The sequence below is a fragment of the Anser anser genome (assembly GCF_964211835.1).
Source record: "Anser anser genome assembly, chromosome: 1".
In the NCBI taxonomy this organism is placed as follows: domain Eukaryota; kingdom Metazoa; phylum Chordata; class Aves; order Anseriformes; family Anatidae; genus Anser; species Anser anser.
The window spans coordinates 96,143,057-96,170,255 of NC_139720.1; the positions used below are offsets into that span (position 1 = coordinate 96,143,057).

Here is a 27,199-nt window from a genome sequence, read left to right on the forward strand (position 1 = left end):
TTCACATGGACGATGACCGCAGCACAGTAGCAGCACATTAAAAAGAGAAGTAGCAAGTACCTTGGTAGAGAAAGAGGAGTGCAGGAAAGGAGCTTCTGCTCTAAACCTCCTGTGCTGCTAGGAAGAAAGAGCATTTGTGTATGTGTGTGAACTTGAGACACTTAACTTGCATTTACCATAGTCACAAACTATGGGCAAAAGCCTATTTTCTGCCAAATTACTGCAGAGGATCTGGCTACATCCTACACTTTGCTAATCACTTAGCAACAGAAACTGTGGCCTTCCTGCCTAATGAAATTGCAGAATTAGTTGCTGTGCTGGCTGATTGGGCCTTCTAGCCATTTGGTTGCATTGGGCTTCAGGTTAGGAGACATGCATGCCACCAGCAACAGCCTACATGACTCATTCCTCAAAGTGCGCAGTAGCAGGCCTGACTGTGGAACAAAGTAGAGGACAAAAAAAATAAATAAAAAATCAGCAACTTAGCAAAATTTAGGTCTGAATCAAACATGTTTAGTCCAGTGTAATGGACCTGTAAAGGAACTCAAAACTCTGCAGCTAGGCAGCAGGTTAGCAGGTACTGTACTCCTATAAATTTAATGTATTACATGTGTACCTATGTAGCTGATTTATATTCAGTGCCCTAAATATGTTTTTGAGTTTTGATCCCTTCTGTTTCAAAATGACATGCAGAAATGGAGAAAAGCAATACTTGCATGCAGAGAACTCCTGGACAAAAGTGTCTGTTTCATACCTGGTAGAGTGAGAATCAGTAACCATTTATATCAGTTTACATGAGTACTGCATTCAAGGAACATCAATCAATTAAAAAATCTGTTTTGTAAGCACTGGGTCATAGCTCTCAGGAGGCTATCTCAAAAGAGAGCTCTAGCAACTGGTGGCAAAGAGATTTCTATGGTCTAAAGGAAAAATCCAGTTCTTCCAATCCTACCATCAGGTCAAGTACTCCGTCGGTATTTTAAAATACTGAAATAAAAGGCAGTAAACAGAAGTTTACAGATGGATCTCTTTATTATTACTGTAAAGCCAGTTCATAATTTAGGTAGTAAGGCATCAATCCAAAAAGTTTGAGAAACACTAATATATAGAGAACGATTTATTTGACTTATTCCCAAGGAATATTTTGGGAATGTCAGAAGTTACCTTAACATGAGACACATTAAGATACACAAGCTAATTTACATACAACAAAGTGAGCTTGCAAGTACATTTAAAAATATCAATAAAAGATCTAGACATATGAATGAAAATATCTTCAGTCGTGGTAGTAAAAATAAATATGACAACAGTTAGCAGGAATGTTATCCTTTTTGTACATTATTGCACAGTTGTAGGTGATACATTTGAACTTGTTTCATTGTGAAATATTTGCTGTTAGTTTCTGTTAAAAATAGCTTACCAGATTTGAGTAACATGATTCTTTTACCGTATCTTAATGCCAATACTCTTAAGAAAGAGAGGAATACTCTGCCTTCAGAGAATCTTAGGGAAAAGTAATCATAACAATAATCTGACCTACCTAATGAACATGTTTAGTGGAAATACTGAATAGAAACCTAACAAGTGAATTCAACATGCTAGTGATGTCTCTTTTTTAGTGGATGAACTTGTAAATTCATCACTCATTTCAATTTTCTGAACTGGGAGATGAAAGGTCTTCCCTACTGATACTTTTTGCCAGTTAAAACTTTTCTGTGATTATCCATACTCAAAGCCCTTATGTGAGTCATTTGTAAATTAGAAAAAAGTGTCTGTTGCCTGGAGAGTGTTTCATTTTAGTTTAAACACTCTTCCCATCTCCCAAGTGTATGCAAGATAGTGTCAAATGTGTCAAAGTAATGCCTACAAGTGACTGACAAAACTAGTATCTCCAATTGAAGAATACAAAGGGAAGACTGATAACATTTTTTTTCCGGGAAAAACTATAGCTTGATGTCAGTCAAACTTCCCCAAGGAAAAACAGGAAACCTGTTTGCTTTCCCAAGGAAAAAGGCAAAATGGGAAGAAAGAGCTGTGCAGACTCATCAATAAGCATAGGTCTTTGAAGAGACCTAGTGAGCTATGTTGCCCCTGAATCTGAAGAAATCCTCTCAGAAGTTTCTTTCTATGACCAGTCTTTTGTAAAGCGTCTCTCCCCTTTTCCAGTGTTGTTGAATCACTCATTTTGCTGTTGACAGTCCTTATGGAAGATTCTGCCCCACTGTCAGATCTGACACTGAGTTGTAAATTGTGTTTTCCTTCTGCACGTAAGTAGTATAAGGTTCCACCTCCGTTGTGTCATCCTAGCAAAACAAAACCAAATAGTGTGAATGCAGGAAGTAGGTTAATTTGGCAAGATTTTGCAAGCCTTTCATCTGGACTGAAGAATGTAACTGGGAAATAATGCTCCAATTTTTATTCTTCTTCGACCCACAAAAAAAAACAAAAAAAAACAAACAAAACAATGCACACACAAACAAACAACCAAACCAAACCAAAACACAATCTGTTGCTTTTTCTGCCAAAGAAACTGTATTGCTATTTCTTTCGAAGACTTGATGGATAAAGCTAAAATATTGATTCGTGTGCTTCCTTTTCCTCTTCTATCTCTTTCCCTTCTCACTCACTTATTTTCAACCTGGAGAATTTAGTATTAGGATCTCTTTCTCTACAGAGCAAATCACGTGCTATTGTCTTGACCAGAATTGATTCCTCCATCAGTCTACAATTTCAGTCTAAAGATATTCTAATATAAGTTTTGTGATGTGCCAGCAAGAACACTGGTACTTAACCAGTTATTTTACATTAGTGCAACTGTGTCTTTCAGCAATAATTGAGAGGTAGGGAAGCAGAAGAGGAAGAAGGAAAATAACTAGAAGTGACTAAGTCATTTCAGAAATAGAAATTGAAGCGCCTTTTTAAGTTGGTGACAGAATTTGAGCCTAGAATGTGCTCCAGGTACACAGATATGCACAATGTAGATGTTTCACGACATAAATGTCTCAGCTTCCCTACACAGAAATGCTGTTATTTATATTTGGTAGAAGAGAACAGAGATACAGAGCTGATGAGTGAATTTCTCAGCTACATGGGAAGCATGTAACACCGTAGGGAATTCAAGAATATCTACCATGTTGGACGTAAGAGCTCCTTCCATTGTTTTATGAGATGCTTTGTCTTGAGTACAGTTGGCTCTTTCTGGATTTTGACCAAACAAAATAAAGACTGGCCTTCAGAATTTGCACATTATCATTCTGAACATTGGGAGAGATTTTTTTTTCTCTTTCTAGGTTTGTTAATTTTGTTGTTTAATCCTTTTGTTTACTAATAGTTTTCTTAATATTCCCCAACCCATAAGATTGCCTCTCTTACTGAGCACTGTTTGTACAGCAGTTGTGGACAGTGTATCTAATATGACCAGAGAGATGTGGTGGGACTTGCTCCTTACAGAGATAAAGGATGGCAGTTACTGAAATCTTTGCTGTTGGAACATGCCTCTAACGTTTGCTCCAAGTCAAAACTATGGTGATGATAGTCTCTGTTTTGTACTGAGATACAGCTAAGGACAAACATATAAGACAGAATAGCACCTGCTGAAAGTAAAGAGTAAAAACCTAATGGTTTCTCTTATTGACCATGTTTTCAGGGCTTTTAGAAGATCCCTGATTTAGTGATGGTCTAATCTGCATCGTTCTCCTTACCTGTAAGGAATGTGTAAGAGAAGTATCGGGAGGTTCAGTTTTGTGACAGAGTCTGTAAAAAAGAAAATAAGCATTAAAGCAAATTTCTTCCTCAATACAACACTTTGCTGAGGGGTCTTTTGAGCTTCTTTAATCACAAGCCTATGAAATATTTTTCTTTCTTGTTATCAAGAGCAAAGCCTAAAAATCTTCTCATGTCTTTCTGTCCTTGACTTTTGATCCTGAAGTTGTGGCACCCTGGCTTTCTTTACAGGTGTCTTCTGATGTTTTGGGGAGCTTAAGTGCAGAGTGGAAGCAGGTTAAAATCAAAATCCTCTGGAAGGTTGTCTTAACTCCCCCTTACTGAAATTGTATTGAACTAATTGTTCACCTTTGAGGGAGAAGGTTAGGAAGAAAAACAGTTTTGGAACAGGGGAGGGACAGAACACAACTGAGGTGTTCAGTACAGGTGCTAATTCAGCCTTTCTCTACACAAATGATTTTTTTTTCTTGGAACTGCTTTCTTTTCCACAGCAAAGCCTAAAGGGGCTAGAGTCCAGTTTCACCCAGGGAGCTTCTTCATATATACAGATAAAATTTGCTGTCTCTTCCATTGACATGGCAGGATAGCACTGGCCAATCCTCTGACACTTGATGGAGCTTCTTAGGTAGAGAACCATTCCCCTGGTCTGACCAAGAGAGACACTGACAGGCTCTCACAGTACCTGAAGAACAGATTTGCTCTGCTGCTTTCCTGTCAGAATGAAGAGCTCCTATTCAGTGTAGCAGGCAATGCGTTGAGGATTCCCTGCCAATTTCTGACCATCTATATTTTACTCGGGGCATTATTCAGTGAAGATGTGTGCAACACACAGTGTCTGCAGTATAAAGTAGAAATATTTGATGTAGTCACTTCAGTTACTCATAGCAGCACAGACTGACAGAATCATGATTTCAAGACACAAATAGTACTTAAAGATTTCTGCTAGCACAAGACAAGTTTTCCTTAGCACTCTATTGTACATACCTGCAACCATGGAGCTTAAAATAGTAAATGACAGCCATGAAGGTGATAATGATCAGGAAACCAAGAGCGATGGATATATACAGGATAAGGTCGCTCTGTGCTAAAGACAAAGCACAGTCTTAATTATGTCTTCTCACTGCTACGTTCCTTTATTATTTCAGTATAAGTTTGAAGTTGCTTTAGCATATACATTTTCAACATGCTTGTAAAATAAATATAAATCCCTTTGGCAGAAGGGAAAGTCAATAATGAAACCTGTCTGAGAAATTCAAATATGGTCTGTGGCAGAGACAAAAGCAGATCCCTCAAATCCCACAGTGGATACTCATGACATTTATTCACTAAGTCATAGCTGAGCCCCTCTCAAGGACACAGCTTATCCTAGTATTGCAATTCATGTGTAGTTCTCCAAGAGCAAAAATCCAAACCAAAAAGCAGAAACCAAATGCCATAGAGTGTCAGATGTTCCCTACCGAGAATTAAGTGATTTGTTTCTGCTAGCCACACAAGAGATGGTTCTCTTTCTCTCTCTTACCACAATCTAAGCAGGAGACCTTACTGTTGCATCTCAACAAATTTTGTTGATGTTCTGCTTCCATGTGGTTAACAGTAAGAACAGGACTGCTTTGAGGCTGCTTACTGCAACTTTCCCACTACCAAAAGAATACTACCACAGTAATGTACTTCCCTTTTAGCGAAGAAACCATTTGGAAATAGTGTTTGGAACATGAACAAGCTGGTGATATTTCTTGGCACATGTAGTAGAGCATGATACTCTCATCTATATAGGACTTCACTGAAGGTTTCTATAATTTTCATAGATTATTCACCTAGAAAGCACAAGAATGTGAACAGAGGGCTAGACAGGATTTTGAATGCTGAACACACAAGGGGGAGCTTACATGAGGAGCAGGCTATGGACTTGGTCTCATTCAGAGTTGTGTGGTACACCATGCAGGTTACAGTCTTCTCGTCGGTGCTGTGTGCTGTGAACCTGCTGAGCACGGTCACTGTCCCGTTATCGTGGCTGTCTGTTTCGGTCATGGAGTTGTTCTCGGGGACCCATGAGATCTCAGCAGCCGGCCTCCCCGCCGCTGCCTTGCACACGGGGTTCCTGTGGTCGTCGCAGTACAGGGACAGCCTTGGGGGGACTGCAAAGCATCAGGAAGGGGAGACATGTGGGTTGCTGCAGTTGGCAGAGGCTGTTCTTATTCTTTACCCAAAAGGAACGTCATGAAAAGAGGAGAGTCAGGTTGGAGGTGCCATCCCGTCACAGCAATGTGTGCCAAAGTGACAAAGATTTGTGTCTTTTTTTTCCTCATTTTGGACAACTCTCCCACCTTGAGGTGAGTTACCACAGCCAGGTACCATTAGAGGAGGCATCTCTGGACGTGGAGGTGGGGAATTACCCAGAATACAGGGCTGAATCAGACTTTTGTCCTAGGCAGCCTTTATGCATGTGGCTTAAAATGGATTTGAATGGCAGGCTAGCAGGAAATGGGGCTGTTCTTCCTGCCTGGGTAACAACATCCCGTGTTTGATCGAATATCTCAGTACTCGGAGGTGTTGCCCTCCCATGTTTTTGTCATACTAAAGTAGTGTGTTAGTGAGTGACTACAGGAAAACAAGACGCACATGCAGACTCCTTCTTTAGTGTATTGGGGATTGCTTCACACCCGTCACTTGTAACTCTGCTGGGCAGAAAGGGGCAGCAGAAGGGAGAAGGGTTTTGGCAAATGAGGAGAGGGAAGAAACAGAGCTACTAAATGACATGCTTGACCATTTGTGCCATTGAGAAAGCTCCTCTTCTCAGTGCACGCTTCCTCCTGTGCAGGAGGAGAGGAGCTGTGTCTGTCTGGGGCTGGAGGTGGTCCTTTGGAGAAGGGAGAAATGAGGAAGGAGTCCCTTACCTAGCACGGTCAGCTGGTACATCTGGTGGAAATTCCCTTCCTGAGTTACCACTTCACAGCTGTAATTTCCTTCATCAGCCATTCCCACTTGCTGTATCTCAAGGGCATAAGACTGGTTTGATCTGAATTCACAGTTCACTCTGTCACTGCAGTTTGTTCTGTCCACCTTTTTCTGATCAGCCCTGTATCCCAAGGTGCAGGGGCCTCCTATCTTGGGGCTTATTTTCCACGTCACCATAGTTGCATCTGTTTTGTTAGGGCAGGTCATCACAGCGCTGTGACCCACTTGTGCTGCCATTCTGTTCCCTGGAGGAGACAAAGAAGGAGAAGGATGTGTGAAAAGGTGCCCAAGGATGTCACTCACAGCCTTGGAGTTCTGGTCTGTGCTTCGGAGGGAAATGTCAGCACTGTTACACTCCAGAGGGAGGCCCTGTCTATGCTCATCCACAAGCTGTCTATCATCTGGTATTACAGTTGTGAATTGTGGAACTGGTAGGATATTAAAGACTACCCTCTCATAACCATCAATATGTTTCCCTCTGGGGCTCATCTTAGTGGATAAAACAGGTATTAGAGGAAGATATCCTGCTCTTGCACATTGGTTTTAGCAAGTCAGCATCTGAATAGTGTGGCAAATCCTCCTGTGTGTTACTCATGGCTAAAACATTTCTTGGTAGCATGTATTTAGTAGTCTTCTGCCTCTTATTAGCTATATGCAGCTGAGCTCTCTGTCAAGCTCTCTGTAGAGTTGCCACTTTTCCAGGTTTGAGGCCTACTTTGTCTTTGCTTCATCACTTGAATCAGATTCTCTGCTTGGATCAGATTCTCTACTGGCAATCATTCCTCAGAAAGTCTTTCATAGAATCCTAGAATCATTAAGGTTGGAAAAGGCCTCCAAGATCATCTGGTCCAACTGCCCCCCTACCACCAATGTCACCCACTAAACCATGTCCCTAAGCACCACATCCAACCTTTCCTTAAACACCTCCAGGGATGGTGACTCCACCACCTCCCTGGGCAACCCGTTCCAATGTCTAACCGCTCTTTTTGAGAATAAATTTCTCCTGATTTCCAACCTGAACCTCACCTGGTGCAACTTGAGGCCATTCCCTCTTGTTCTTTGGTTTCTACTCTCCTGATAAGACAGCAGGAATGCAAACTTATCTCATCTTCCAGCACTGGTGGAGGAGATTTCTCCTCTTCTTAAGGTATTGTCTACAATCAAGAGAACTACAGCAAGCACATTTACTGTTTTTCCTCAACTGAATACATTTTTTATCCTTCTTTTATTAGACTTCTAACAACTTTGGGATTATTTTACTGTTCTCACGCTTACTGGCAGGTCATCGGCCCCAGCATGGAGCCATTACAAAAATCCAACATTTATCCAAAAGCAACAGTAACACGTATGAGTCCCCTATAATTAGTATTGTGGATTTGCTGACTGTACTACAGCAGGCAAAGAAAGCTTATTCTCAGTCTTCAGTGATTTCTATAGTACTAAGCATTCATCAAACCCAGGATATTTTTTAGCTCTTAATCTCTCTTAATGCCATCTTGAAAGGAGTTGCTCCGTAGGTAATGTAGCATCACAACATGACCTGAGAAGTGCCAGTATAGACAAATACTTGGGGAAGATGGGTAGGAATAATGGTGCTTTTGTGGTGGTGGGTGGTTGTATCTTTGGATCTCTTCTGAATGGGAGGAGATTAGTAGCTACTTAGGCTTGCACCTCTTATCAGAGTTCCTTTCCCCCCATCCTTGTAGAAATGTCTGTAAACTCTTCACGGCTGTTACCACCTATGTGCTGAAATGGTAGAAATGTGGCTATTGCATATAGGCCATCTCATAACAGCATTTGTCTGGAACCATTACAACCAAGGAAGTAAACTTTTACTTCTGCATTCATAAAAAATCCAGCACTGTGGGCAAAGGCTTTATCTATGCCTCTCAGACGTGACCATGGCACAGATAGCAACAGGGGAGATTTGTGCAAGAAGAAGATTATTGTCTTATGTCTCAGGGGTGTCTTTTGATTTTCTGAATTTTTGTGATCATATGCATTCATGCTGTGAGTCTACACAATGCATACATGCTCACACTGTGACTGGCAGCAGTCCACATAGGACATGTATATAAGTCCTACCCATCTTTATGCCATGCATGGAGCTTCAAATGTATAAAATATGCCCATATCCCTATCCCTCTTGCTTGTGAGGCTAAGATTGCAGAGAAACTTTACTCAGATGTTATATCAATTTGTATTGACTCTCTAGTAGTGTGTCTTGTTCCTGAATGCTGTTTTATATTTGCTTGGAAACACATTTTCTTTCTTTCTTTATTTTTTTTTTCTTTCTATGCCACTGACTCGTCTTTCAGGTTTTAAAAGATGTCTCTTGCTTGGAGTCACGCGCAATGCCTTCTGCCCTTACCTTTACATGATCCATGAACTGTGTACTTGAAGAAGCTAGATGTCTGTATGGAAAAATCCAGGACTTAGTACACAAGTCCTTTCTGGAAGTTATCACATTGGCCATTGGAAGGGTAGTAGCGAGGCCACTCTGATGGCTCCTCTGTACTGTGTTTATTAAGACAAGTTGCACAATCAGGGTTGCCTTCATTTTATCATTATTACTATTACTATTACTATTTGCCTATGGGTCCCTGAATTTTGTCTTAGTCAAGACAATAATCTGGCTGGATTTTCTTTTTCGACAAGCTGTCAGGACTGAATCTTTTTTTGCACATGTTGAACATCAGTCATGCCTGCTCTTTTTATAATGACCAGACTTGGGATGCCTAACCAGCCTGTGCCTTCAGCTGACACATCCAAGGGGTCAGGTTTCTAACCACAAGATATCTCCTTTCTTTGTTTCTTTGAGCCTTACACTGCTGTGAAACCTCTCAACATGATGCCACATTTGGGACAGCAGGTTCTTTTGCTTTGTTTCAACTAGCCACATGGGATCTTTTCCTTAATAAAGTGTTATGTGATGGGTGTTGTTCACAGTAAACATACATGTGAGTAAGCACTCAGAGATGAAAGGAAGGTTACTTGTGTTTTTTAAGATGAGTTCCGTGTATGTTCATGACCGTTGCCTACACTTACAGACGTAGCCCACCCTCCTTCCTCTGTGTGGCACTTTGGAGATTGACAGAAAACAAAATCCTGAGGCACAGGTTGTAAACCAGTGTGAACAGCTGGTGAGGGGATGGGACTTTTGTGTTCTTTGGGTCCCGTTGAAGGAAAAAGCAAGTAACCAAAGAGTCAGCACTGTATCTATCTCTATAAATAACCACCTGAAGAGTAATTGTTACAGATAAATAACCTTTCTTTTTCACAATCATATGTGCAACAATTAATGGGCTAATAGCATTAATACCCAAGCTGCAATCCAAGATGCCATCCATTTATACCTCATTCATTTCCTCTTTTAATAGATGACCATTATCCTTTGGGACTAGGTCATTGATCTCTGAGTGCTCTGTGCCTCTGGTGGAAGCCTGAGCTGTTGTTGCCTTTGACTGATGGTGTTAGTGGTGTTCTGAGACAGCTGTTTGTGAGGAGGTAATCAGAGTACTACTTTCCAACCATGCACTTATCAGGATGGAAAACAAAAGTTAACCAACTTGATTTGTACTGACAAATGAGGTTTTTTTAATAAATTATTCCAAAAAGTTACTTAAACAAACAAACAAACATAAAACCTCTTTCAGGCAGGTAAATTAATGAATCAATTGGAAGTTCAGTTGGGAACTTCTACTGACAACAAAGCTGGTGAAAGGGCTGGACGCATGTTCTGTGAGGAGAGGCTGAGCACACCTGGGTTGTCCGGTCTGGAGAAAAGGAGGCTGAGAGGCCTCTGCAATTCCCTGAGGAGGGGAAGCGCAGAGAAGGTGCTGGTCTCTGCTCCTGGTCACTGATGACAGGGGTGCACAGGACCAGCACAAAGCTGCACCAGGGAAGGGTCAGACTGGACGTTAGGAAAAACTTCTTTCCCATGAGGGTGGTCAAACACTGGAGTAGGTTTACTAGCAGGGTGGTGGATACCCCGTGCCTGTCAGTGTTCAAGAGGCATTTGGATAATACCCTCAATAACATCTTTTAACTTTTGATTAGCGCTGAAGTGGTCAGGCAGTTGGACTAGGTGGTCTCTGAAAATCCCTTCCAATGGAACTACCCTGTTCTGTTCTATTCTATTCTAGTATATTCTAAATGCAAAGGATTAGAAGACCTAAGTTTTGCATAATTAAACTTTTGTCAAAGTCTTCCCCAGACCTGACCTTGCTGTGTTTCTCTGTCCACTACCTAGAGCTGGAATTCCATTACCTCTGCCAGCACAATGTAAAGCCCAGTTCCTGAACATTCACCACACTATAAGAAATAGTCATTATGAGCACCAACTTTAAAATATTAGTCAAATCATTACTATTAGTCTGTTTGAGAAAACAATAATATGTTCTACCTTAAGAGTATTGTCTGCTGCCTCATTTTCTTTTGGAACCCACGTGAATGAACCATTCCAGCCCAACCACTTTTCCTACTGTTTAACTAAATTCTTGGGATAATGTTTTCTAACGTGCAAAATTAACACAGTTCACTGCATTTTAGCTACTTACAGATTCCCTTAAAGGTTTTTGCTTTTTCATTTCAAGGATTAAGTATCATTTGGGTGAAGACCTTTCCAAACCTAGACCTAGCTCCTGCAGACTGGTAGGAAATGTAGCTGCAATATTGCCCCGTAGTACAGTACACAGTATAGTGCTGTAAAATCTTAGTTACTCCAGCTGTACAACATGTAAATCAGAGTGTAATTCCGATAATTTGTTGGTTTTGTTTGTTTGTTTGTTTTCTGCTAGAAGAGGACAAATATGTGGGGATAGTATATCACTGAAACCATTCACTTCCCATTTTTACTAAATAAAGGGAATAATACTTAGCTTTCTGCTGCTCATTACTGCCAGGATTCATTGGTTAGTGTTTCCAAGCATTGCTGAAAATGAAAAGTGCTATTTATTTACATTATTTTCTGATACACAAATTATCCACCAGCCTCACAAATGCTTGTTTTCTTAATTCAATTATCAACAGTATTCTGTGATACTTGGTTGCACTGTATTTAAAGGACTTTTTTTTTTTTTTTTTCTAAATGGCATTGCAAGAAAATGTGAGGTGCGTGTTTTAAACTCAGATGATTTTACCAGGAGAGGAACTGAAAGAAGCCTTTTGTCTCATGACGAGTTCTGGATGGGAGTTCTATGAATGTCTCCAAAAACTGGCAAACAAATTGTTTCCTCTGCCAGTTTAGCACTGCCAAGTGCCTCAGAGCTCCGAGTCATACCATCAGTATGTCTGACCTCATCTAAAAATAACTAAACAAACCTAAGCCTTCAGACAGACTCTGTGTTGGGGCTGGTGGTTTTTTTTTTAGCTAATGTTTGCAAATAGTGACCACAAGTGACAATCTTGTGCTTGTTTAATGGTGTATGCTTTCATTTACATCTTAGAGCAATATCATTTTAAATGTCTTTCAATTCATTTGAACTCATTAAAGAGGTCAAGATCAGAGGCAGTCTGGGCTGCAGTGACAGCACCCTGGTTGAGTTTGTGATCTTGAGGAATATGAGCCTGGCAAAGAGAAAAGACAGGACCCTGAATTTCTGAAGAGTGAATATCCATCTGTTTAAAGACCTAGTGGATGAGACCCCATGGGATACTGTCTTTAGGGTCAGAAGAGCTGATCAGAGCTGGCAACTCTTTAAAGATAATTTTCTTAGGGTACGACAGTTCTCCATCCCCATGTATAAGAAATCAAGCAGGGAAGGCAGGAAACCAGCATGGCTGAGCAAGGACCTGCTGGTCAAACTGAGTTGTAAGAAGGAAATACACAGGCAGTGGAAGCAGGGACATGTGGTCTGGAAAGAGCACAGGGATGCTGCCTGGATGTGCAGGGATGGGATCAGAAAAGCCAAGGCACAGATGGAACTGAGCTTGGCAAGGGGTGCAAAGAACAACAAGAAGGGATTCTACAGGTACATTGGTCAGGAAAGAAAGGCCAAGGAGAGAGTTCCCCCTCTGATAAACAATAAAGGAGAACTGGTAACGACAGACATAGAGAATCCTGAGGTACCCAACAACTTCTTTGCCTCAGTCTTCATTGCCAGTCAGGCTGCCCACATCTCTCATTTCCCCAAACCTCTAGGTGGGGGCTGGGGGAGCAAATTTTCCCACTGTAAGGGAAGAGCAGGTTGGAGACCACCTGATGAAACTGAAGAGGCACAAGCCCGATGACATGCATCCCAGGGTCCTGACGGAACCGGCTGATGGAGTTGCTGAGCCACTCTCCATCATATTTGAAAAGTTCAGGCAGTCAGGCAAAGTCCCTGGTGGGTGGAAAAAGGGAAACATCACTCCCATTCTTAAAAAGGGTGGGAAGGAAGACACAGAGAACTACAGATCAGTGATAATCACCTCTGTGCCCGGGAAGATCATGTAACAGATCCTGCTGGAAGCAATATCAAGGCACATGCAGGACAAGGAGGTGATCCGAGACAGCCAGCACAGCTTCACCAAGGGCAAATTGTGCCTGACCAATCCGGTGTCCTTCTGTGATGGAGTGTCTGCAACAGTCGACAAGGGAAGACCAACCAATGTCATCTACCTGGAATTCTGTAAGGCCTTTGACAGGGTCCCACATGCCATCCTCATCTTTAAATTGGAGAGATATGGGTTTGAAGGGTGGATGATCCTGTGGACAAGGAGTTGGCCAGATGGCTGCAGCCAGAGTATTGTAGTCAATGGCTCTATATCCAGGTGGAGGCCAGTGATGAGTGGTGTCCCTCAGGGATCTTTCTTGGGACTGGTACTGTTTAATATCTTTATCAATGACATAGACAGTGGGATCGAGTGCACCCTCAGCAAGTTTGCAGACAACACTGAGCTGAGTGGTGTGGTTGATACAACAGAATGAAGGGATGCCACCCAAAGGGACCTGGACAAGCTAGATAAATGGACCCTAGTGGACCTAATGAAGTTCAAAATGTCCAAGTGCAAGGTGCTAGACATCAGGAAGAGGTCCTTCACCAAGAGGGTGGTCACACACTGGAATAGGCTCCCCAGTGAAGTAGTCACTGCACCAAGCCTGTCTGCATTTAAGAAGCATTTGGACTGTGCACTTAGTCACATGGTCTAAAATTTTGGGTAGACCTGTGCAGTGCCAGGAGTTGGACTCAATGATCCTTATGGGTCCCTTCCAATTGAGATATTCTATGATTCTATGATTCTGTGCTGCAATAGGGTTGGGGCAGTCCTTGACATGAGCACAGACTGGGAGAACTCATTGAGAGCAGCCCTGAGGTGAAGGACTTAGGCATTCTGGTGGATGAAAGGCTTGACACGAGCCAGCAATGCATGCTTGAAGCCCAGAAGGCCAACTGCATCCTGGGCTGCATCAACTGAGGAGTGGCCAGCAGGCCAAGGGAGGTGACTGAGCCCCTCTGTTTTGCCCTTGTGAGGCCCCACTTGGAGTGCTGCGTCCAGGACAAGAAAGATGTGGAGCTGTTAGAGCAGGTCCAGAGGAAAGCCACAAAGATGATCAGAGGGCTGGAGCACCTCTCCTATGAAGAATGGTTGAGAGAGCTGGGGATGTTCAGCCTGAAGAGAAGGCTCCGGGGAGACCTCATGGCAGCCTTTCAGTACTTAAAAGGGGGGTTGTAAAAAAGGAGAGCAACTTTTTACTCAGGGAGATAATGACAGGACAAGGGGGGATGGTTTAAAACTAAAAGAGGGGAGATTTAGATTAGAGTTTAGGAGGAAATTCTTCACTCAGAAGGTGGTGAGGCACTGGCACAGGCTGCCCAGAGAAGCTGTGGATGCCCCAACCCTGGAGGTGTTCAAGGCCAGGCTGGATGGGGCTTTGGGCAACCTGGCAAGGAAGTTGGAACTGGATGGTCTTTAAGGTCCCTTCCAACCCAAGCTCATTAGTCCTACTTGTCAGCCGTGTGGATAGGTACAGTGCTTCCATTCCTATAGACACTCATTCACATTATCACCTGATGCAGAAATAGTCCAGCATATTTGCAGTCTCTCAAGAAAGCATATGCAAAAATGGAGCTCTGCTTTCTTTTACCCCAGAGCGTAGTACCAAGTTCAGATAATCTAAGATTTTGAACTGGGTGACCTAAAATCTCATAGCTTACAAGCAAATTAAGACTGGGTATGGGTAATACTTGACAAAAATCTACTGAACAGGAGCTTATAAAGAACAGCCATTTTTGTAACAGTTTCTGATAAAAAAAAGGATGTCTTTCTTTCTATTTCAAGCTAAGTCAGTCTAACGAGATGTCAAGACTTGCTGTTTTTTACCACAGAGTTAGCTTTATTTAAAGATAGTCCAAAATGTTTGTGCTCAGGAATGAGTCCACAAATAGCTAGGGGATCAGCCAGCACAAAGGCAGTTCTTTAAATGGAAATTATCCTCACCCCTATCCTATTCTTCCTAGTCAACCATACCTTTACTTTAGTTTGGAAATGTTGATAGGACCTCACAGATTCAGAGAATCACCTCATTTTAGTCAAGGGCTGAAGTCGGACGTGCCATACCTTTTCCTTCTAGTGAATATTCCAAAAGCCTTCTAATCGCTAAACGTATGTTTCATTAGAACATTAACCAATATACTAGGAAGTGATAGCTCTTTAGGTAACTCACAATTGCTGGCTATACTCATTGAATGAAAAGGCCTGAAAATAAATCTTTCCTGTTCTCCATGCCTTTACAAAATGCCTTCTTTCCCCTAGTCCTTTTTTCTAGTCCACCAGCTTTCAGTGGCTTCTCAGGCCACACAAAGACTCCACATGACCTTTTCTTGTCCCCTTTTACCATCACATCTGTGACTTCTTGTGGATCTGTTCCAACCAAACCTTTTGCAAGAGTCTGTTCCCCAGTCTGCTTTCTTCGCCTTTCTGCTGCCTGCCCCAGCCTGCACTCTTAGGTAGAGCTCAGCAGCTCTGAGGGAAGACACCATCTCCCCTTTCCTCCAGGAATTTAACTAAGCATAAAGGACTTGTGTCTGCTGTGCAGGCAAACTGAACAAACAAACCTATTCCACTCCTAAAGAGGAAATGTTCAATGCTGCAAGTGTTAAAAGTCAGACCAGTCACCACACCGCTGTTTTCTGGAACGGTGCTTTCATTCTGTAAAATGGCTGAAGGTCAATTGCTGAAGTTTCCTCTGTGATGGCTGATTACTTCAAGACCCGTAGAATCAGGGCATATATGCCACAAACGTCAGCATTTATCTATTTGAATGATAGCTTGGAAACAACCCACTACATTGCACAGCTTCTTCTCTAAAGGTGAAATCCCATGTTATAGCTGAGCTGAGCTGAACTAACAGCATGCTGCAAATTAAAAAGGGGATAACCAATGAAGCAAAGGCCTCGCTCTCTGTGGGTCTGCAAAGAATAAGAAAATTGAAGAGGTGTGACCTATCAAGCTCATCTCAGTGCAGTGATAAGTGAATGATGATAATCAAAGGTCAGCCCTGTTAACTATTGAATTCTACCCAGGAGAGATGATATGAAGAATCATATATCTACACATTTGTTGTAAATAACTTCTCATTTTCAATCTTATTCTTCACAAATGAGTGAACAATGGAAAACGGCAATCATTTATTCTGTTTGTCAGGAAGTGCAGAGCCCAGGAGAACAAGCTGTCAGTCATACAGACGTAGAAAATAGACAAGTTAGGTTCAGGGAGCTCTGTACAGCTCCAAGCTGAATCAATCCATTTTGGTTATTGACATAAATTCAGTGTAAGCTTGTTTATCTTTGGGGACTCCTCTGACAGGTTACGGCTAGATAGGGTTGGAGGTCTTTAGTCCAAAGTCTTCTAATTTGACTCCAGTCTCTGAAGTTAACCTAATTAAAATACAACTAATGTTATGTCACCCTTCAGTGTCTTCCCTTGACTGCTGAAGAAGATTTTAAGAGATGTTTGAGAGGGTTCTCGAGCTCTGTTCTAGTGCATTGAGTGCACATTCCAGTGCACTGACAGATTCCAGTTTCATCTTTGAAAGTGGACATATCCTCACTCAGGAAAAAACGCACTCAACCCAGGAGCTCGTATTTGTGTTTCAGAAATGTTCTGGTTACTGTTGTCACGCTAAGATTACTGTAATTGAAAAAAAGATTTGGGGAAAAATTGCCCTGTTTTTCTAACATGGTTTCTGTAGTGTGTTTGACAGCTCTCGTGGATAACTAGTTACACCAGTTCCTTTACAGTGTCACTTAGTCATCTCTCCTGTTTCTCAGAGTTTTTCACACAGTAATAGGAGAAAGAAATATTTCAAAAACAGGAAAATTTGATTGTGAAACCACTGAATTTTTCAGGGGAATCACTGAAAAATCAGACAGCTACACAGCTTGAAAGTGCTTTTGATTCCTTTCAAGTAGGAAAGATTTCCAGCCTCTGTTATTCTTTATAGCAGGTTTTAACCCACAGTAAAACCTTTTCTTACCCCCAGAATGACTCAAGTTCCATGACAGCCTCTTTAGAAATTCAGCTGTTAAAGAGTTTTTTCACACTGTAAAGAGACTTCTTTACTTTCTCAGACGTAATTCTCTTGTGTCTTCATTTCTTGCAGTAACAATCTACAGTAGCATTTTGGTGCATCCCCCCTCCTCGCCCCCGCAGTTTAAACTTAGAGGTATAATGAACTGAAACAGTGATTATACCACAAGTAAATGACTAACTGTATCTTGGAATGAATATATTATATGAGTCATAGCAAGTTATAATCGTAAAGGCAGTACCGGATGCTTGGAAGAGGCCAGATACAATAGGCTGAGCTCTGCATTCTCCTTCTACCACTACAGAGTGCCTGTGACCACTTAGCAAGCCTTGTCTGGAATGAGGAGAAAGATAAACAAATAGAAAGGCTTTGTACTAGGGTAGAAATTGCTAAAGTACTGTCAGAGTTTTTTATGTGGCAGCTTTGTGACTCTGGAAATGTAGCCACAACAGCACAGGATGGAGTACAGGCTGAAAATCTGCCCCGCGCGCTGGATGAGTAGTAAGTAGTTAGAGTGCTGTGAGTTTCGTGATAAAAATACATGAACCAGCTTCCCTGAGTTGATGTGACTCAGACTCCTGAAGCTGCAATCACAGCTTTTTCAGTGACAACGCATCTTTAAAAGGGCAGCATTGGACACAGTGAGAAACTTACAGTTTTATTTTTAGTTTCCCTCTAATACTCTTTTACCTGTATTTGTCATTATTCCTTGAAAATGTATTCTATTCCCATTTCATTTTATTTAGGCCTTTTTCCCATCTTCAGAAATTCCATTCTTCCTCACACCCAAATTCTTCTTTTGTTCTCCTTGTAACCCGTTTCTGTTCTGCCACCATTAGTGTCCTTCGCAGTGTCAGTCTCTTTTCTGCTGTCTCATCCAAACTCAAATGGCAAATTTAAAACACAGCCAGAAAATGACTCTTTTTCACTGTAAACTCTAGTTTTTCAATATGAATTGTCTGCAGCATGGCTGGAATTCTTTTAGATTTGAAACTTTAATATCAGGAAGTGGCTTTATATGTTGCAGAGAGCTGAGCACACTGGCAGAACTTCATAAAGAACCCAAGGTTTCAGTCTTCACATTCAAGATGGAATATACCTTTGCAGTTGCCAAATACTAGTTCTTAATGTTTCTATGATCTTCTCGTGCTCTTTAGCTTTCTTCAGTGTCCTTTCAAGCAGTAATTCAAAACAGCTGGTTTTGTAGGCAAAGGAATGATGTTAAATCTCACCTAGTTGGAGATGAGGTTTGATACAGTGTCCTCTCAAAAATTGTAAATTAAGCCAAAGAAAGGAGGGGTAATTGGAGGGAAGTATGATGGGTAAAAACTGTATCAAGGAGAGAAAGCAAAAGGCAGTGTTGAAAGGAAGTGTCAGGTTGAAGGTAGCTTGCTAATAATGTTTTTCAGCAGACAAATTTTATACTAATTCTGTTTAACATTCTTAATAATGGCATTGGCATTTGTATCAAGAGTGTGTGAGGAAAGTTGCTGAAGGCAGAAAGTATATGGTATTATTAATATAAAGAAGGGAAATGTCACAGAAAAAGAACCGGGTAGCCTTGATGAGTGGATGGTAGATGTCCATTGAAATCCATCAGCTCAAAATGTAATAACAATGAAAATAGTTATTACAATAAATTGAGAAGTGTTTCATGATACAATGCCTGCAAAAATGATTTGATGCAATTATTTAAGGGTCCTTTCTTGAGGTTGTGTTTCTAACCTTGAGCAAAAGGGCTATGTCTCAATCAAAACATGGCTTTATAGAAAAAAAGGATAGGTATGCTTCTCTAATGGAGGACTTAATGTTTAAATGATGTGTTGGAATCATCTAGCTTGCAGAATTAACACCTTTGCCCAAATCCTCAACCAATAATAAATCAACGCTGAACTTAACAAGCTGTTGTATTTTATATGACTCTGGCTGTTAACTTAAAACTTCCTATAGCAGCCTCTGTGTGCAGGGTGAGTAGATCTTTATCCTTGCAGAATGTGAGCTGGAACAGATGAGAGGAGAAGGGGCTTACACTGTATGCCAAAGCAGTTTGGGTAGTATTTCTTTCAGAGTAGCACTGTGATGCCCTGTGTAACAAACTGCAAAGACCCTCTGGACACTTCCCACTACAGAAACAGATACAGAGTGTTTTATACTCTGTTCTGCATGCTGAATTTGACTTTCTACTCTCTTCCTCATGAGAAGACAAAAAAAAATATGTTTATTTATGCTTAAGTGGCATTTTCCTGTTATTCCAAACAAAAATAGAGCATTGACTGCAAATGGTGGGTTGTATGCCCTCTTTTTCATACTTTCCAGAGAGCAGATAAGGGACTGCTGTGAAAACACACTAATGACTTCACTTTTCTATAGTTAGAGTCACACCTTGCTTAGTGTTCAGCTTTAGCATTGTAATTTTTTTTTCTAGCCTTTTCTTACTCAATACAAAGATAAGGCAGCATAAGAAGATTCCCTCCGCTTTATTCTTATGAAAAATTGTACTTCTATATACAAAATACGTCAGCTTTGAGTATTAAGTAGAATGTACATCTGTAAGTGCATTACCAATTAAAGAAAATCTGCTTTATAGTCATAGAGTATGCGGTGTACTTGCAAAACCGAACTCCCCCGTTTCTGGGGTTCTGAAACTAGACACCTTTAGACATCGTGTTTGGACCATATCAAAGTAAAATGTTATGTCACATGAACATGCTTTGAAGATTGTATTAGGGCAATTTAGATGACTTCTGAGAATTTTTTTTTGCTTAATTTAATAGTACAGAGTTCTGTTTTAAGTGTTTGTGTAAGAAAAACAGGCTGTTGTGATTCAGGTGTTTTTAGTGTAAAAGGAGACAAAATAATCCTAGTACATAAAATCAAAGGAGCAGCAGAGCAATAGTGAAATCAAGATAAATGTACATTTACCAAAATTGTTTTTTAGCCTTTGATTTTTATATCAGGAGCAAGATTCCAGAGTAAACTAGAATAGGAGGCAACAGAGACAAGAGCACTGAAACACCTGAAGACAGTGGAAATAAGAAGGCAGTAAAACACACTAGTGTAGTAACACTAGTGAAGAAGAAATTAAAAGCTTTTTTTTTTTTTTTTTAAGGGAAGAAGCTAAGGGAAAGCAGTTGCATTCAAGAAAGTTAGGTATCTGGGTGAAATTGTACTACAGACAGGTTGCTCTGAAGTTCCAATTCACTGTTATTCACCTCACTCTAATTTCAGCACTGAGGCAATGCCATTGTTTTCAGTTTTTTACTCTTGGTAAAATTGAGCTAACATAGAGAATCACATCTCATTACTGACAACAGATTTCTTTGTGCTTCCTCTGAAGCACACTGTCATATCTATTGTCACAAGATAGTACTACAGATCCAGGACTTACACAGCTGAACATTGCAAATGTTACTCCGATAAAAAGAGTTTAATTGTATGAACCTCATATGGAAAAACTTGCCCTCCCTTATCCCCTTTCCTTTGGAGTATGCACACAACCACAAGGTGTCTTATTTGTTTAGTTAAACTAAGAAAAGTCTTCAAAGTTTTACCTAAAAGTTTTTAATTCTGAGTCTTTTCCACTGCTGCTCCTATGAGGATTCTTATAGAAGGGTTGGTAGTACAGATCGTGCACCCACAGCTTCAATAGCATACTACCCAGCTCTGCTTGGGGACAGATCTAGACACAACAATCACAAAGGTGCTGCCCCTTCCTCAGTTGTAAAAACTGACGAAGGCACACAAGGCAACGTATTAAAGGTATGTTAAGGAAAACACTAATGCAGGTAAAGCCTGGTTATGCACAAGAGTTTTTGCATGACCTTATTTCATTCACGGTAGCTTGTTCTGGTCTTCAGAAGGGGGGCATAGTTCCTTCGAGCTTCATACAACATTAAACTTCTCTGGATAGAGAACACACACTAGATCATCTTAACACATCTGGCCTGTGATTTCTAAGGGAAAAACCTCGTCACTACACCTTGCTGAGAACCGTCACAATAATATTGAAGGAAACATGTTTAAAAACAGCCTTAGCTAAGAACTTTCCATCAAAAGTGTGCTGTTTGTTTTGGAGGGACGAGGTTCAAACATGAAGTTAGATTTCAACACATTGTTTTTGTGTGTTCTTTGAAGGGGAATATCAGTGATTCAAGACACCAAGAGGTTAAAATCCAATTGTCTTCTGGATGAAAAAGAGAACTTTTTTGGCATTAGATTTTTTTAATATTTCCAGCAAAGTCCCATTTTAAAAAGAAATGTTGCCAGTAGGATTCTCCTTTGTCTCCCCCATTTTCTTCAACATTTTGTGACATGTCCATACTCCTTTACTTTTTGAGCAGCTGTACTCAAAAGCATAGACTATCTCTGATGCTACCATAACCTATGTGTATGACCTTGAGATGGTTCCTTGGTATTCTTCTCAGATAATTTATTTACTGGAAGAATGGGGACATGGGAAGGGAATGTTTTTTTGTTTGTTTGTTTGTTTTTTAACCTCTAGTGTGCCTGCTGTGAGTTTACTAATGCAGAGTTTAATAAAAGTGTGTGAAGATTTCAATTTTTTTCAATGGGTGGCACTGAGATTATAATTTTGGATCCCTCATTTGATCTGCCAAACGCACTACAGGCAGGTGTTCCCTCACTGACAACAATAACTGTATCCATTTTGCTTAAAAATATCTGTATATTTTAATATTTTTAAGGATAGTATCTTCTGTCCAAGTGGAATGAAATATTTCGTTTCAATGCAGCTTAATTCTACTTGTCCATAATAGTAATGGATATAAGCATGTTACATGTTATTCAGAGATGTCCCTAGCTGGCAGTTTAGGTTTCTGGAACTGCTACTCAAATTACATGAGCAAGTCCCTGGACTGCTGCATGGCATCTGAAAGAGCACAAGCTCTAGAAATGCAAATGAACAATATCTAGGAGACGTTAACTGTCATAGCTAGAATATATTAAAACTAAGCCAACTACACTAACAGACAGAGTTAGAAAGGGTTAGGAATGTCACTATCTTTGGCGCCAAAGCCCTGCCCGTGCTTGATAGCAATCATTCCATTAGCCTCAGAATGAAATTGCAGAAACTGCTCCCGGCTATCAGCACACCAGTGATCTTCCACCACTCCTAAGAAAGACACGAGATCCCTGCCCTGTTCCGTAGTGTCTACCACCTCTCCTCAGCAGAAACCTCATGGCCAAAAGCTTCACATTCACAAACACTTTCCTGGGCATATTTTTAATAGGTCAAATGGATCAGTTTCTCAGAGGATGTGGATTTAGTGCTCTTAGTAAATAGGCTATCTGTGGCTAGCGGTACATTATAGCTACGAGTCACTAAATAATTGCCTGTGTAGAAGTCATGGGGATAATGACTGGCAGCCTTGTGACCACTGAGAAAAGAAAAGCAGGAGCAGATATTTGGGAGGCATGTTTTGATCTTGCTCCGTAATTTTTAACAACTAAAGAAAGTCGTAACATGACACATAGCCCTTACGGTAAGAAAAGATTTGTGCACGTTTCCCTTTCTTCCACCCTGACAGCTGATCAGTCCCAGAGAACAGTTAGACTCACCCGTTATTCTTGTAAGCTTGGTGATGGTGAGCAGCATGAAAATACACGCAGCCTTTCCAGCAATCTTCATGTCAGCTCCTTTTTTCATGGCTCAGGCGGCTCTGTCACTCCATCCGTCCCACTGCCAACCTAGCTGTGGTCATGGGGCGTATTTCTTGCCTGCCAGTGCATCCTCAGTAGCCAAGGCGAGTGTTTTCTCTTCCGCCCCTTCCCCACTCCTCTCCTGACTGCCTGGCTCCTCCAAGTTGGAGGGGTTCCTCCTTCTGACTTTTGAGAGCACTAGGCTTCCTGTGCTGAGAGCCTAGGCGAACGCTGAGGAAACAGACTGAACAGCTCTGCCTTCCGCTCATTGGCTCTCCTCAGGAGGCTGATGAGTGAAGATAAACCCTGCAGCACAGCTCAGATGGGGTAGCAGTGGAGGAGACTATTTAAGCCTGAGTTTAATATCAAAAAGAAAATCTTCATTTTGTGGCGCTAGAGAGAAACTTTTTCTTCATCCTTGCCACTACTGCTATTCTGCATCTTCAGCACTTCTTTGTCACTACCTCAAAGAAAAATCCTTCCTCCTGTCTTAAGGATTTCTCCCTTCAGGAGCTACTGTCAGCTTTGTTTCCACCTTGAACAACAAGGCTTTCCAGACCCTGGGAGGAGAGACTGAGTGAGAGAAAAGAAATACTATTTTACATACTTTTCAGCAGAAATCATAGAAAATCAAGCTGGCCCACATCTTTCAATTACAACTTTTTTCTTCAGGATACTGTGGTTTTTGGGTTTTGTTGTTAGTTTTTTGTTGTTAGTTTGTTGTTGTTGTTGTTGTTAGCACTGTACCTGTTTCTCCACTTCCTCACTTTAGTCTTTTCAGATTCAGAGCTTTCTTTTCCTTTCTTAAGCCACAGCACTTCCCTGGCACAATTCTGTGGGCCAGCAGTAGAGAAGGTTCCAGCTGTTGAAAGCTGCAAATCAGAATAATTACCACCAAGGACAGAGACAAAAACAGTAAAGACAGAAAACAGATCAAAGTCAACAAGAAATTGAGGTGTTCATGAGCTAGGACAGCACAGCACAGCACATTTGGACATCGACAGGCTGCAGTGATGACGGTAGTCTGATGTTCTGGTAATTTTGTTGGATCAGACTAGTGTTCAGAAATGGTCTGCATTAATGTTCACTGGAGCAAAGGAGTGTGAATTAAGGTCTCATGTGAATAAGCAAAAAGACTGATAAGGAACATATAAAGAAAATCAGGCAAGACAGAAAGAAATTTAATCTTCTTGGTCCTAGAGTCTTATTATTGACTGCAGTTTTGTGTGGCGAGGAGTACTGTACCTTTGTCCCACTTGATTTTTAAGTTCAGTTTAATGTTTTGATGCTTCTCAGCAGTATTCTGAGGTTTTCAATGTGCTATCCACAGCAACACTCTGGTTTATTTTTTGAGTAATTACCGTTGATCTAGGAGTTAGTGATGCATGTGAATAGATAACATAGGTATATTTTAGACAAGGAGATGGAGAGGAAGAAGTGTTTGTGTAAAGGAAAGAATTAGGCAACGTGTAAGCAGTATGAGGCCTTGGATGTGTAAGAAATGGTGCTCAAACTTGACGCAAAGGCCAAATGAAACTAAGTTGGTATAAATGTGCAGATTTGGCAGACTGGATGATTGCTGCATGAACTGAGAGACTTGAAAAATGAAAGATGCAATGGGGTAGAAGAGATTTAAGAAGAGAGTTAGCTATCTTGCTAATAATAAAAATGCTACTTTAAATTGTCAGAATTACAGGTGTCTGACATTTCTACAGGAATTCCTTCAGAACCAGAAACTGGACAGCGGGATTCTTTTGCTAGGCAAATGTCATTTAAGATGTTATTAAGAAGCCTTGTGAGCAACTTTCGACTTGAAGCCTGGGTGTCCAGGAAAAAGCAGGGGGCTCATATAAGAAGGTAGGACAGAAATCTGAGGATGCCTGAGAATGGGAAATACTGCCACAGTGCCTCTTTTTACCTTTTTGAAAATACTACTACAGACAATGGAATTTAGGAAGCGAGACATGCAGTCTGTGGCGGGACATTACTGAAAACATGAATTTACCACAAGAAGTAGTGAATTTTTATTTCTTCTTCCTGTCGTCTCAGTTACACATTGGGAACCAGGATCCCATGACAGAGGAACTGACCCTGAGAAAGGCCAGATTTTGACAGAGGATGACCTAGATGGAGAAATAATGCATGGAGGCAGGGGAAAGATGTTGGGGTTTGCTGGCTGCATCAGTCAGAAATGTGGTGTGCATTTGATGGAAATGAGGAGAAAGAGAGGGATAAACTGATCATGAGAGCTGAGCTTGAAGCCTGAGACATAGTTGAAGAAGAAGAAGTTGCCAACAAGGTGCAATTAAAGGCACTTCCAGTGAGTGCACATTTCTACACAGCAGCAGAGAAAACCCAAAGCCATTGCAGTCTTTCTGGAGTCTGAACTTTCCCTGTCTTCTGTGTACAGAGAGCACAGATCTGGGCTTTGCCTGTGGTTTTCAGTGTGGGTGATTGCAGACCCATTTTATGTTAATTATCATAATGTCATCAGATATTATTTGACAAAGGCACAGTCTGTGATCTGCTCTGTTTGAAGTGGTTTTACTCAGCCTTAAAGTCCTTGCTGACAGCAGATTCCATGCTAATAACTTGTTCAATAAGAAGTGCAGGAGTATAAAGCTGGGTTTTAACTACCAAGGTGCAGACAGAAATTATTTTTTTTCAGGAACTTCATTTCCAATGATGACATAAATAGCAGTGTGCCGGAACCTCAGCTGGTATAAACTCATAACCCAGCCTGGGTCTGTTGACTTCTCACAGAGCTGCCATGATTTTGTCCACATGAGAATTCTCCCTACTGTGTCTCCTTCTGTGTCAGCTGAGGACCCTAAATCTTGGGACCATTCACATGGCACTACAGGCTGCACATATATGAGAAAATCCAATTATTTCTGGAGCTGAGAGTGGTTCTGGAAAAGTGTGATTCTCTGTGCTACTGAGAGATGTGTTTTACTCACAGAGTAAGTGCACACCCTAGTAATGAAATAAAATGATCTTGTCTGGGAATGTGGCAGGTAAGTGGAATTAAGGATGGATTACATTATGTAATGGTTTTGCCCGATGTATAGGGCATTAAAACACTTTAATTCTTTCAGAGATAGTGGTGTGCGTCACACTTGTAAGTGAATTTCCTGCCTTGTGATGATCTTAGAGCCAAGATCTTGTTACATTTACAGTGAAGGAAAAATAATTTCATAAGTTTTATTTGCATCCTTTGTAACAAAATACACTAATTTCGCATATGGGGTTACGTGATAGAGAAAGCAAAAGGATTGGATAGCCTCACTTCTTGTGTGGGCAGATGCAAAACTTCTCCTACATCTACCTTGCAAATGCACTTTATTGTGACTGGCTGTTCCTCCTAGTGTTTCAGTTCAGAACTGTAATAGAGTTCATCCAGTCTACCTGGAATATGACTGACAGGTCTGCCCAAAATATGATTGTATGAATGCTTGCAATTGCAGGCTCTGTAATTTCAGCTCTTGCTTTCAGCATGCTGTGAAGGACAGGGCACAGCGGACATTTCCTAGCCCATCACATGGCAAGTCCTCTAGCAGAATGGCACAACATGGTAGGCTGGCTCTGGAGATAAAATTTACGAACTTTGCAGCACTGAAGTGACATGATATGCTTATAAAGCCGCTTCCTGGTTGTTCTGTGGTTGAATGTTGTTTATTCCTGGAAACACCCACACACCTGAAAGTCCTGATGAGAACACGGTTTCTTTCACCTAACTCCTGCTGGAGGGTAGGTAAGCCTGAGGTGAAGCCCACATTCGCAGAGTCCCTCTCCCTTCAGGGAAGCTTGCATTTAATAGAAGACTGAAACAGGAGGACCTGACTTTGGGTTCAGAGCTGTTGTGCGCCATTTATACACATGTAGGTAAATAAAATTCTACCCATGTTTCAAAGTATACCTGTGGGGGTGTTGTGTGGGAGGCTAAATGCACTAAACACTTCCCTGCAGCCTAGTCTGAAATTCTGCTCCCCATGCCTCCTTGGATTCCTGCCTCAAAACCTTCTGCAGGCCATGCCCATGCTGTGCAGTTGCTGAGAGTGCAAAGCTCCCCTAGCTGGCTTTCAGCTAGCTTCAGAAATGGCAGTGGTATGCTCAGAACAGCACAGCACGGCACCTAGCCAGGGCATAGCAGCCTGTTTGTGCACCTAACTGCTGCCCTGTGGGGATGAACGTTTCCACCCAGTACAATGTGATGGCGTATCGGCTTACTTGGAGCTAGTTCTGGAGTCACTAACATATGTGGAAGGTACAGTTTCTGCTGGTATGAAATGGTGTGGCTCTTTCGAAATCAGCCTTAACATCACTAAAACGCGTGATGTTGCCCTGCTC

General features: G+C 41.3%; 1 protein-coding gene across 3 annotated transcripts; it reads right to left on the reverse strand.

The window, feature by feature from the left end:
* Nucleotides 1-1,013: 1,013 nt before the first annotated feature.
* On the reverse strand, nt 1,014-23,131 carry LOC310892544 (cell surface glycoprotein CD200 receptor 1-A-like). Of its 3 annotated transcripts, XM_083820443.1 has the most exons (7): nt 22,769-23,131; nt 7,705-11,611; nt 6,618-6,923; nt 5,610-5,858; nt 4,708-4,807; nt 3,702-3,753; nt 1,014-2,303 (listed from the first exon to the last, which is right to left on the reverse strand). In XM_083820443.1, the coding sequence occupies exons 3-7, from the start codon at nt 6,913-6,915 to the stop codon at nt 2,202-2,204; spliced, it is 801 nt and encodes a 266-aa protein (XP_083676569.1). In that variant the 5' UTR covers nt 6,916-6,923; nt 7,705-11,611; nt 22,769-23,131; the 3' UTR covers nt 1,014-2,201. The 3 variants fall into 3 exon arrangements, with proteins under 3 accessions (XP_083676569.1, XP_083676568.1, XP_083676570.1); XM_083820442.1 differs by lacking the exon at nt 7,705-11,611 and having other exon boundaries at nt 22,769-23,122; XM_083820444.1 differs by lacking the exons at nt 4,708-4,807; nt 7,705-11,611 and having other exon boundaries at nt 22,769-23,128.
* Nucleotides 23,132-27,199: the final 4,068 nt, after the last annotated feature.

Coding starts and splice junctions, on each gene's coding strand:
- LOC310892544 (XM_083820442.1), bottom strand. CDS start 22,856: ATGAAAAAAGGAGCTGACATGAAGATTGCTGGAAAGGCTGCGTGTATT. Junction 4,808..5,609: donor GTCCATAGCCTGCTCCTCAT/GTAAGCTCCCCC, acceptor CTTTGTCTTTAG/CACAGAGCGACCTTATCCTG. Junction 2,304..3,701: donor CTCTTACACATTCCTTACAG/GTAAGGAGAACG, acceptor TTGTTTTGCTAG/GATGACACAACGGAGGTGGA.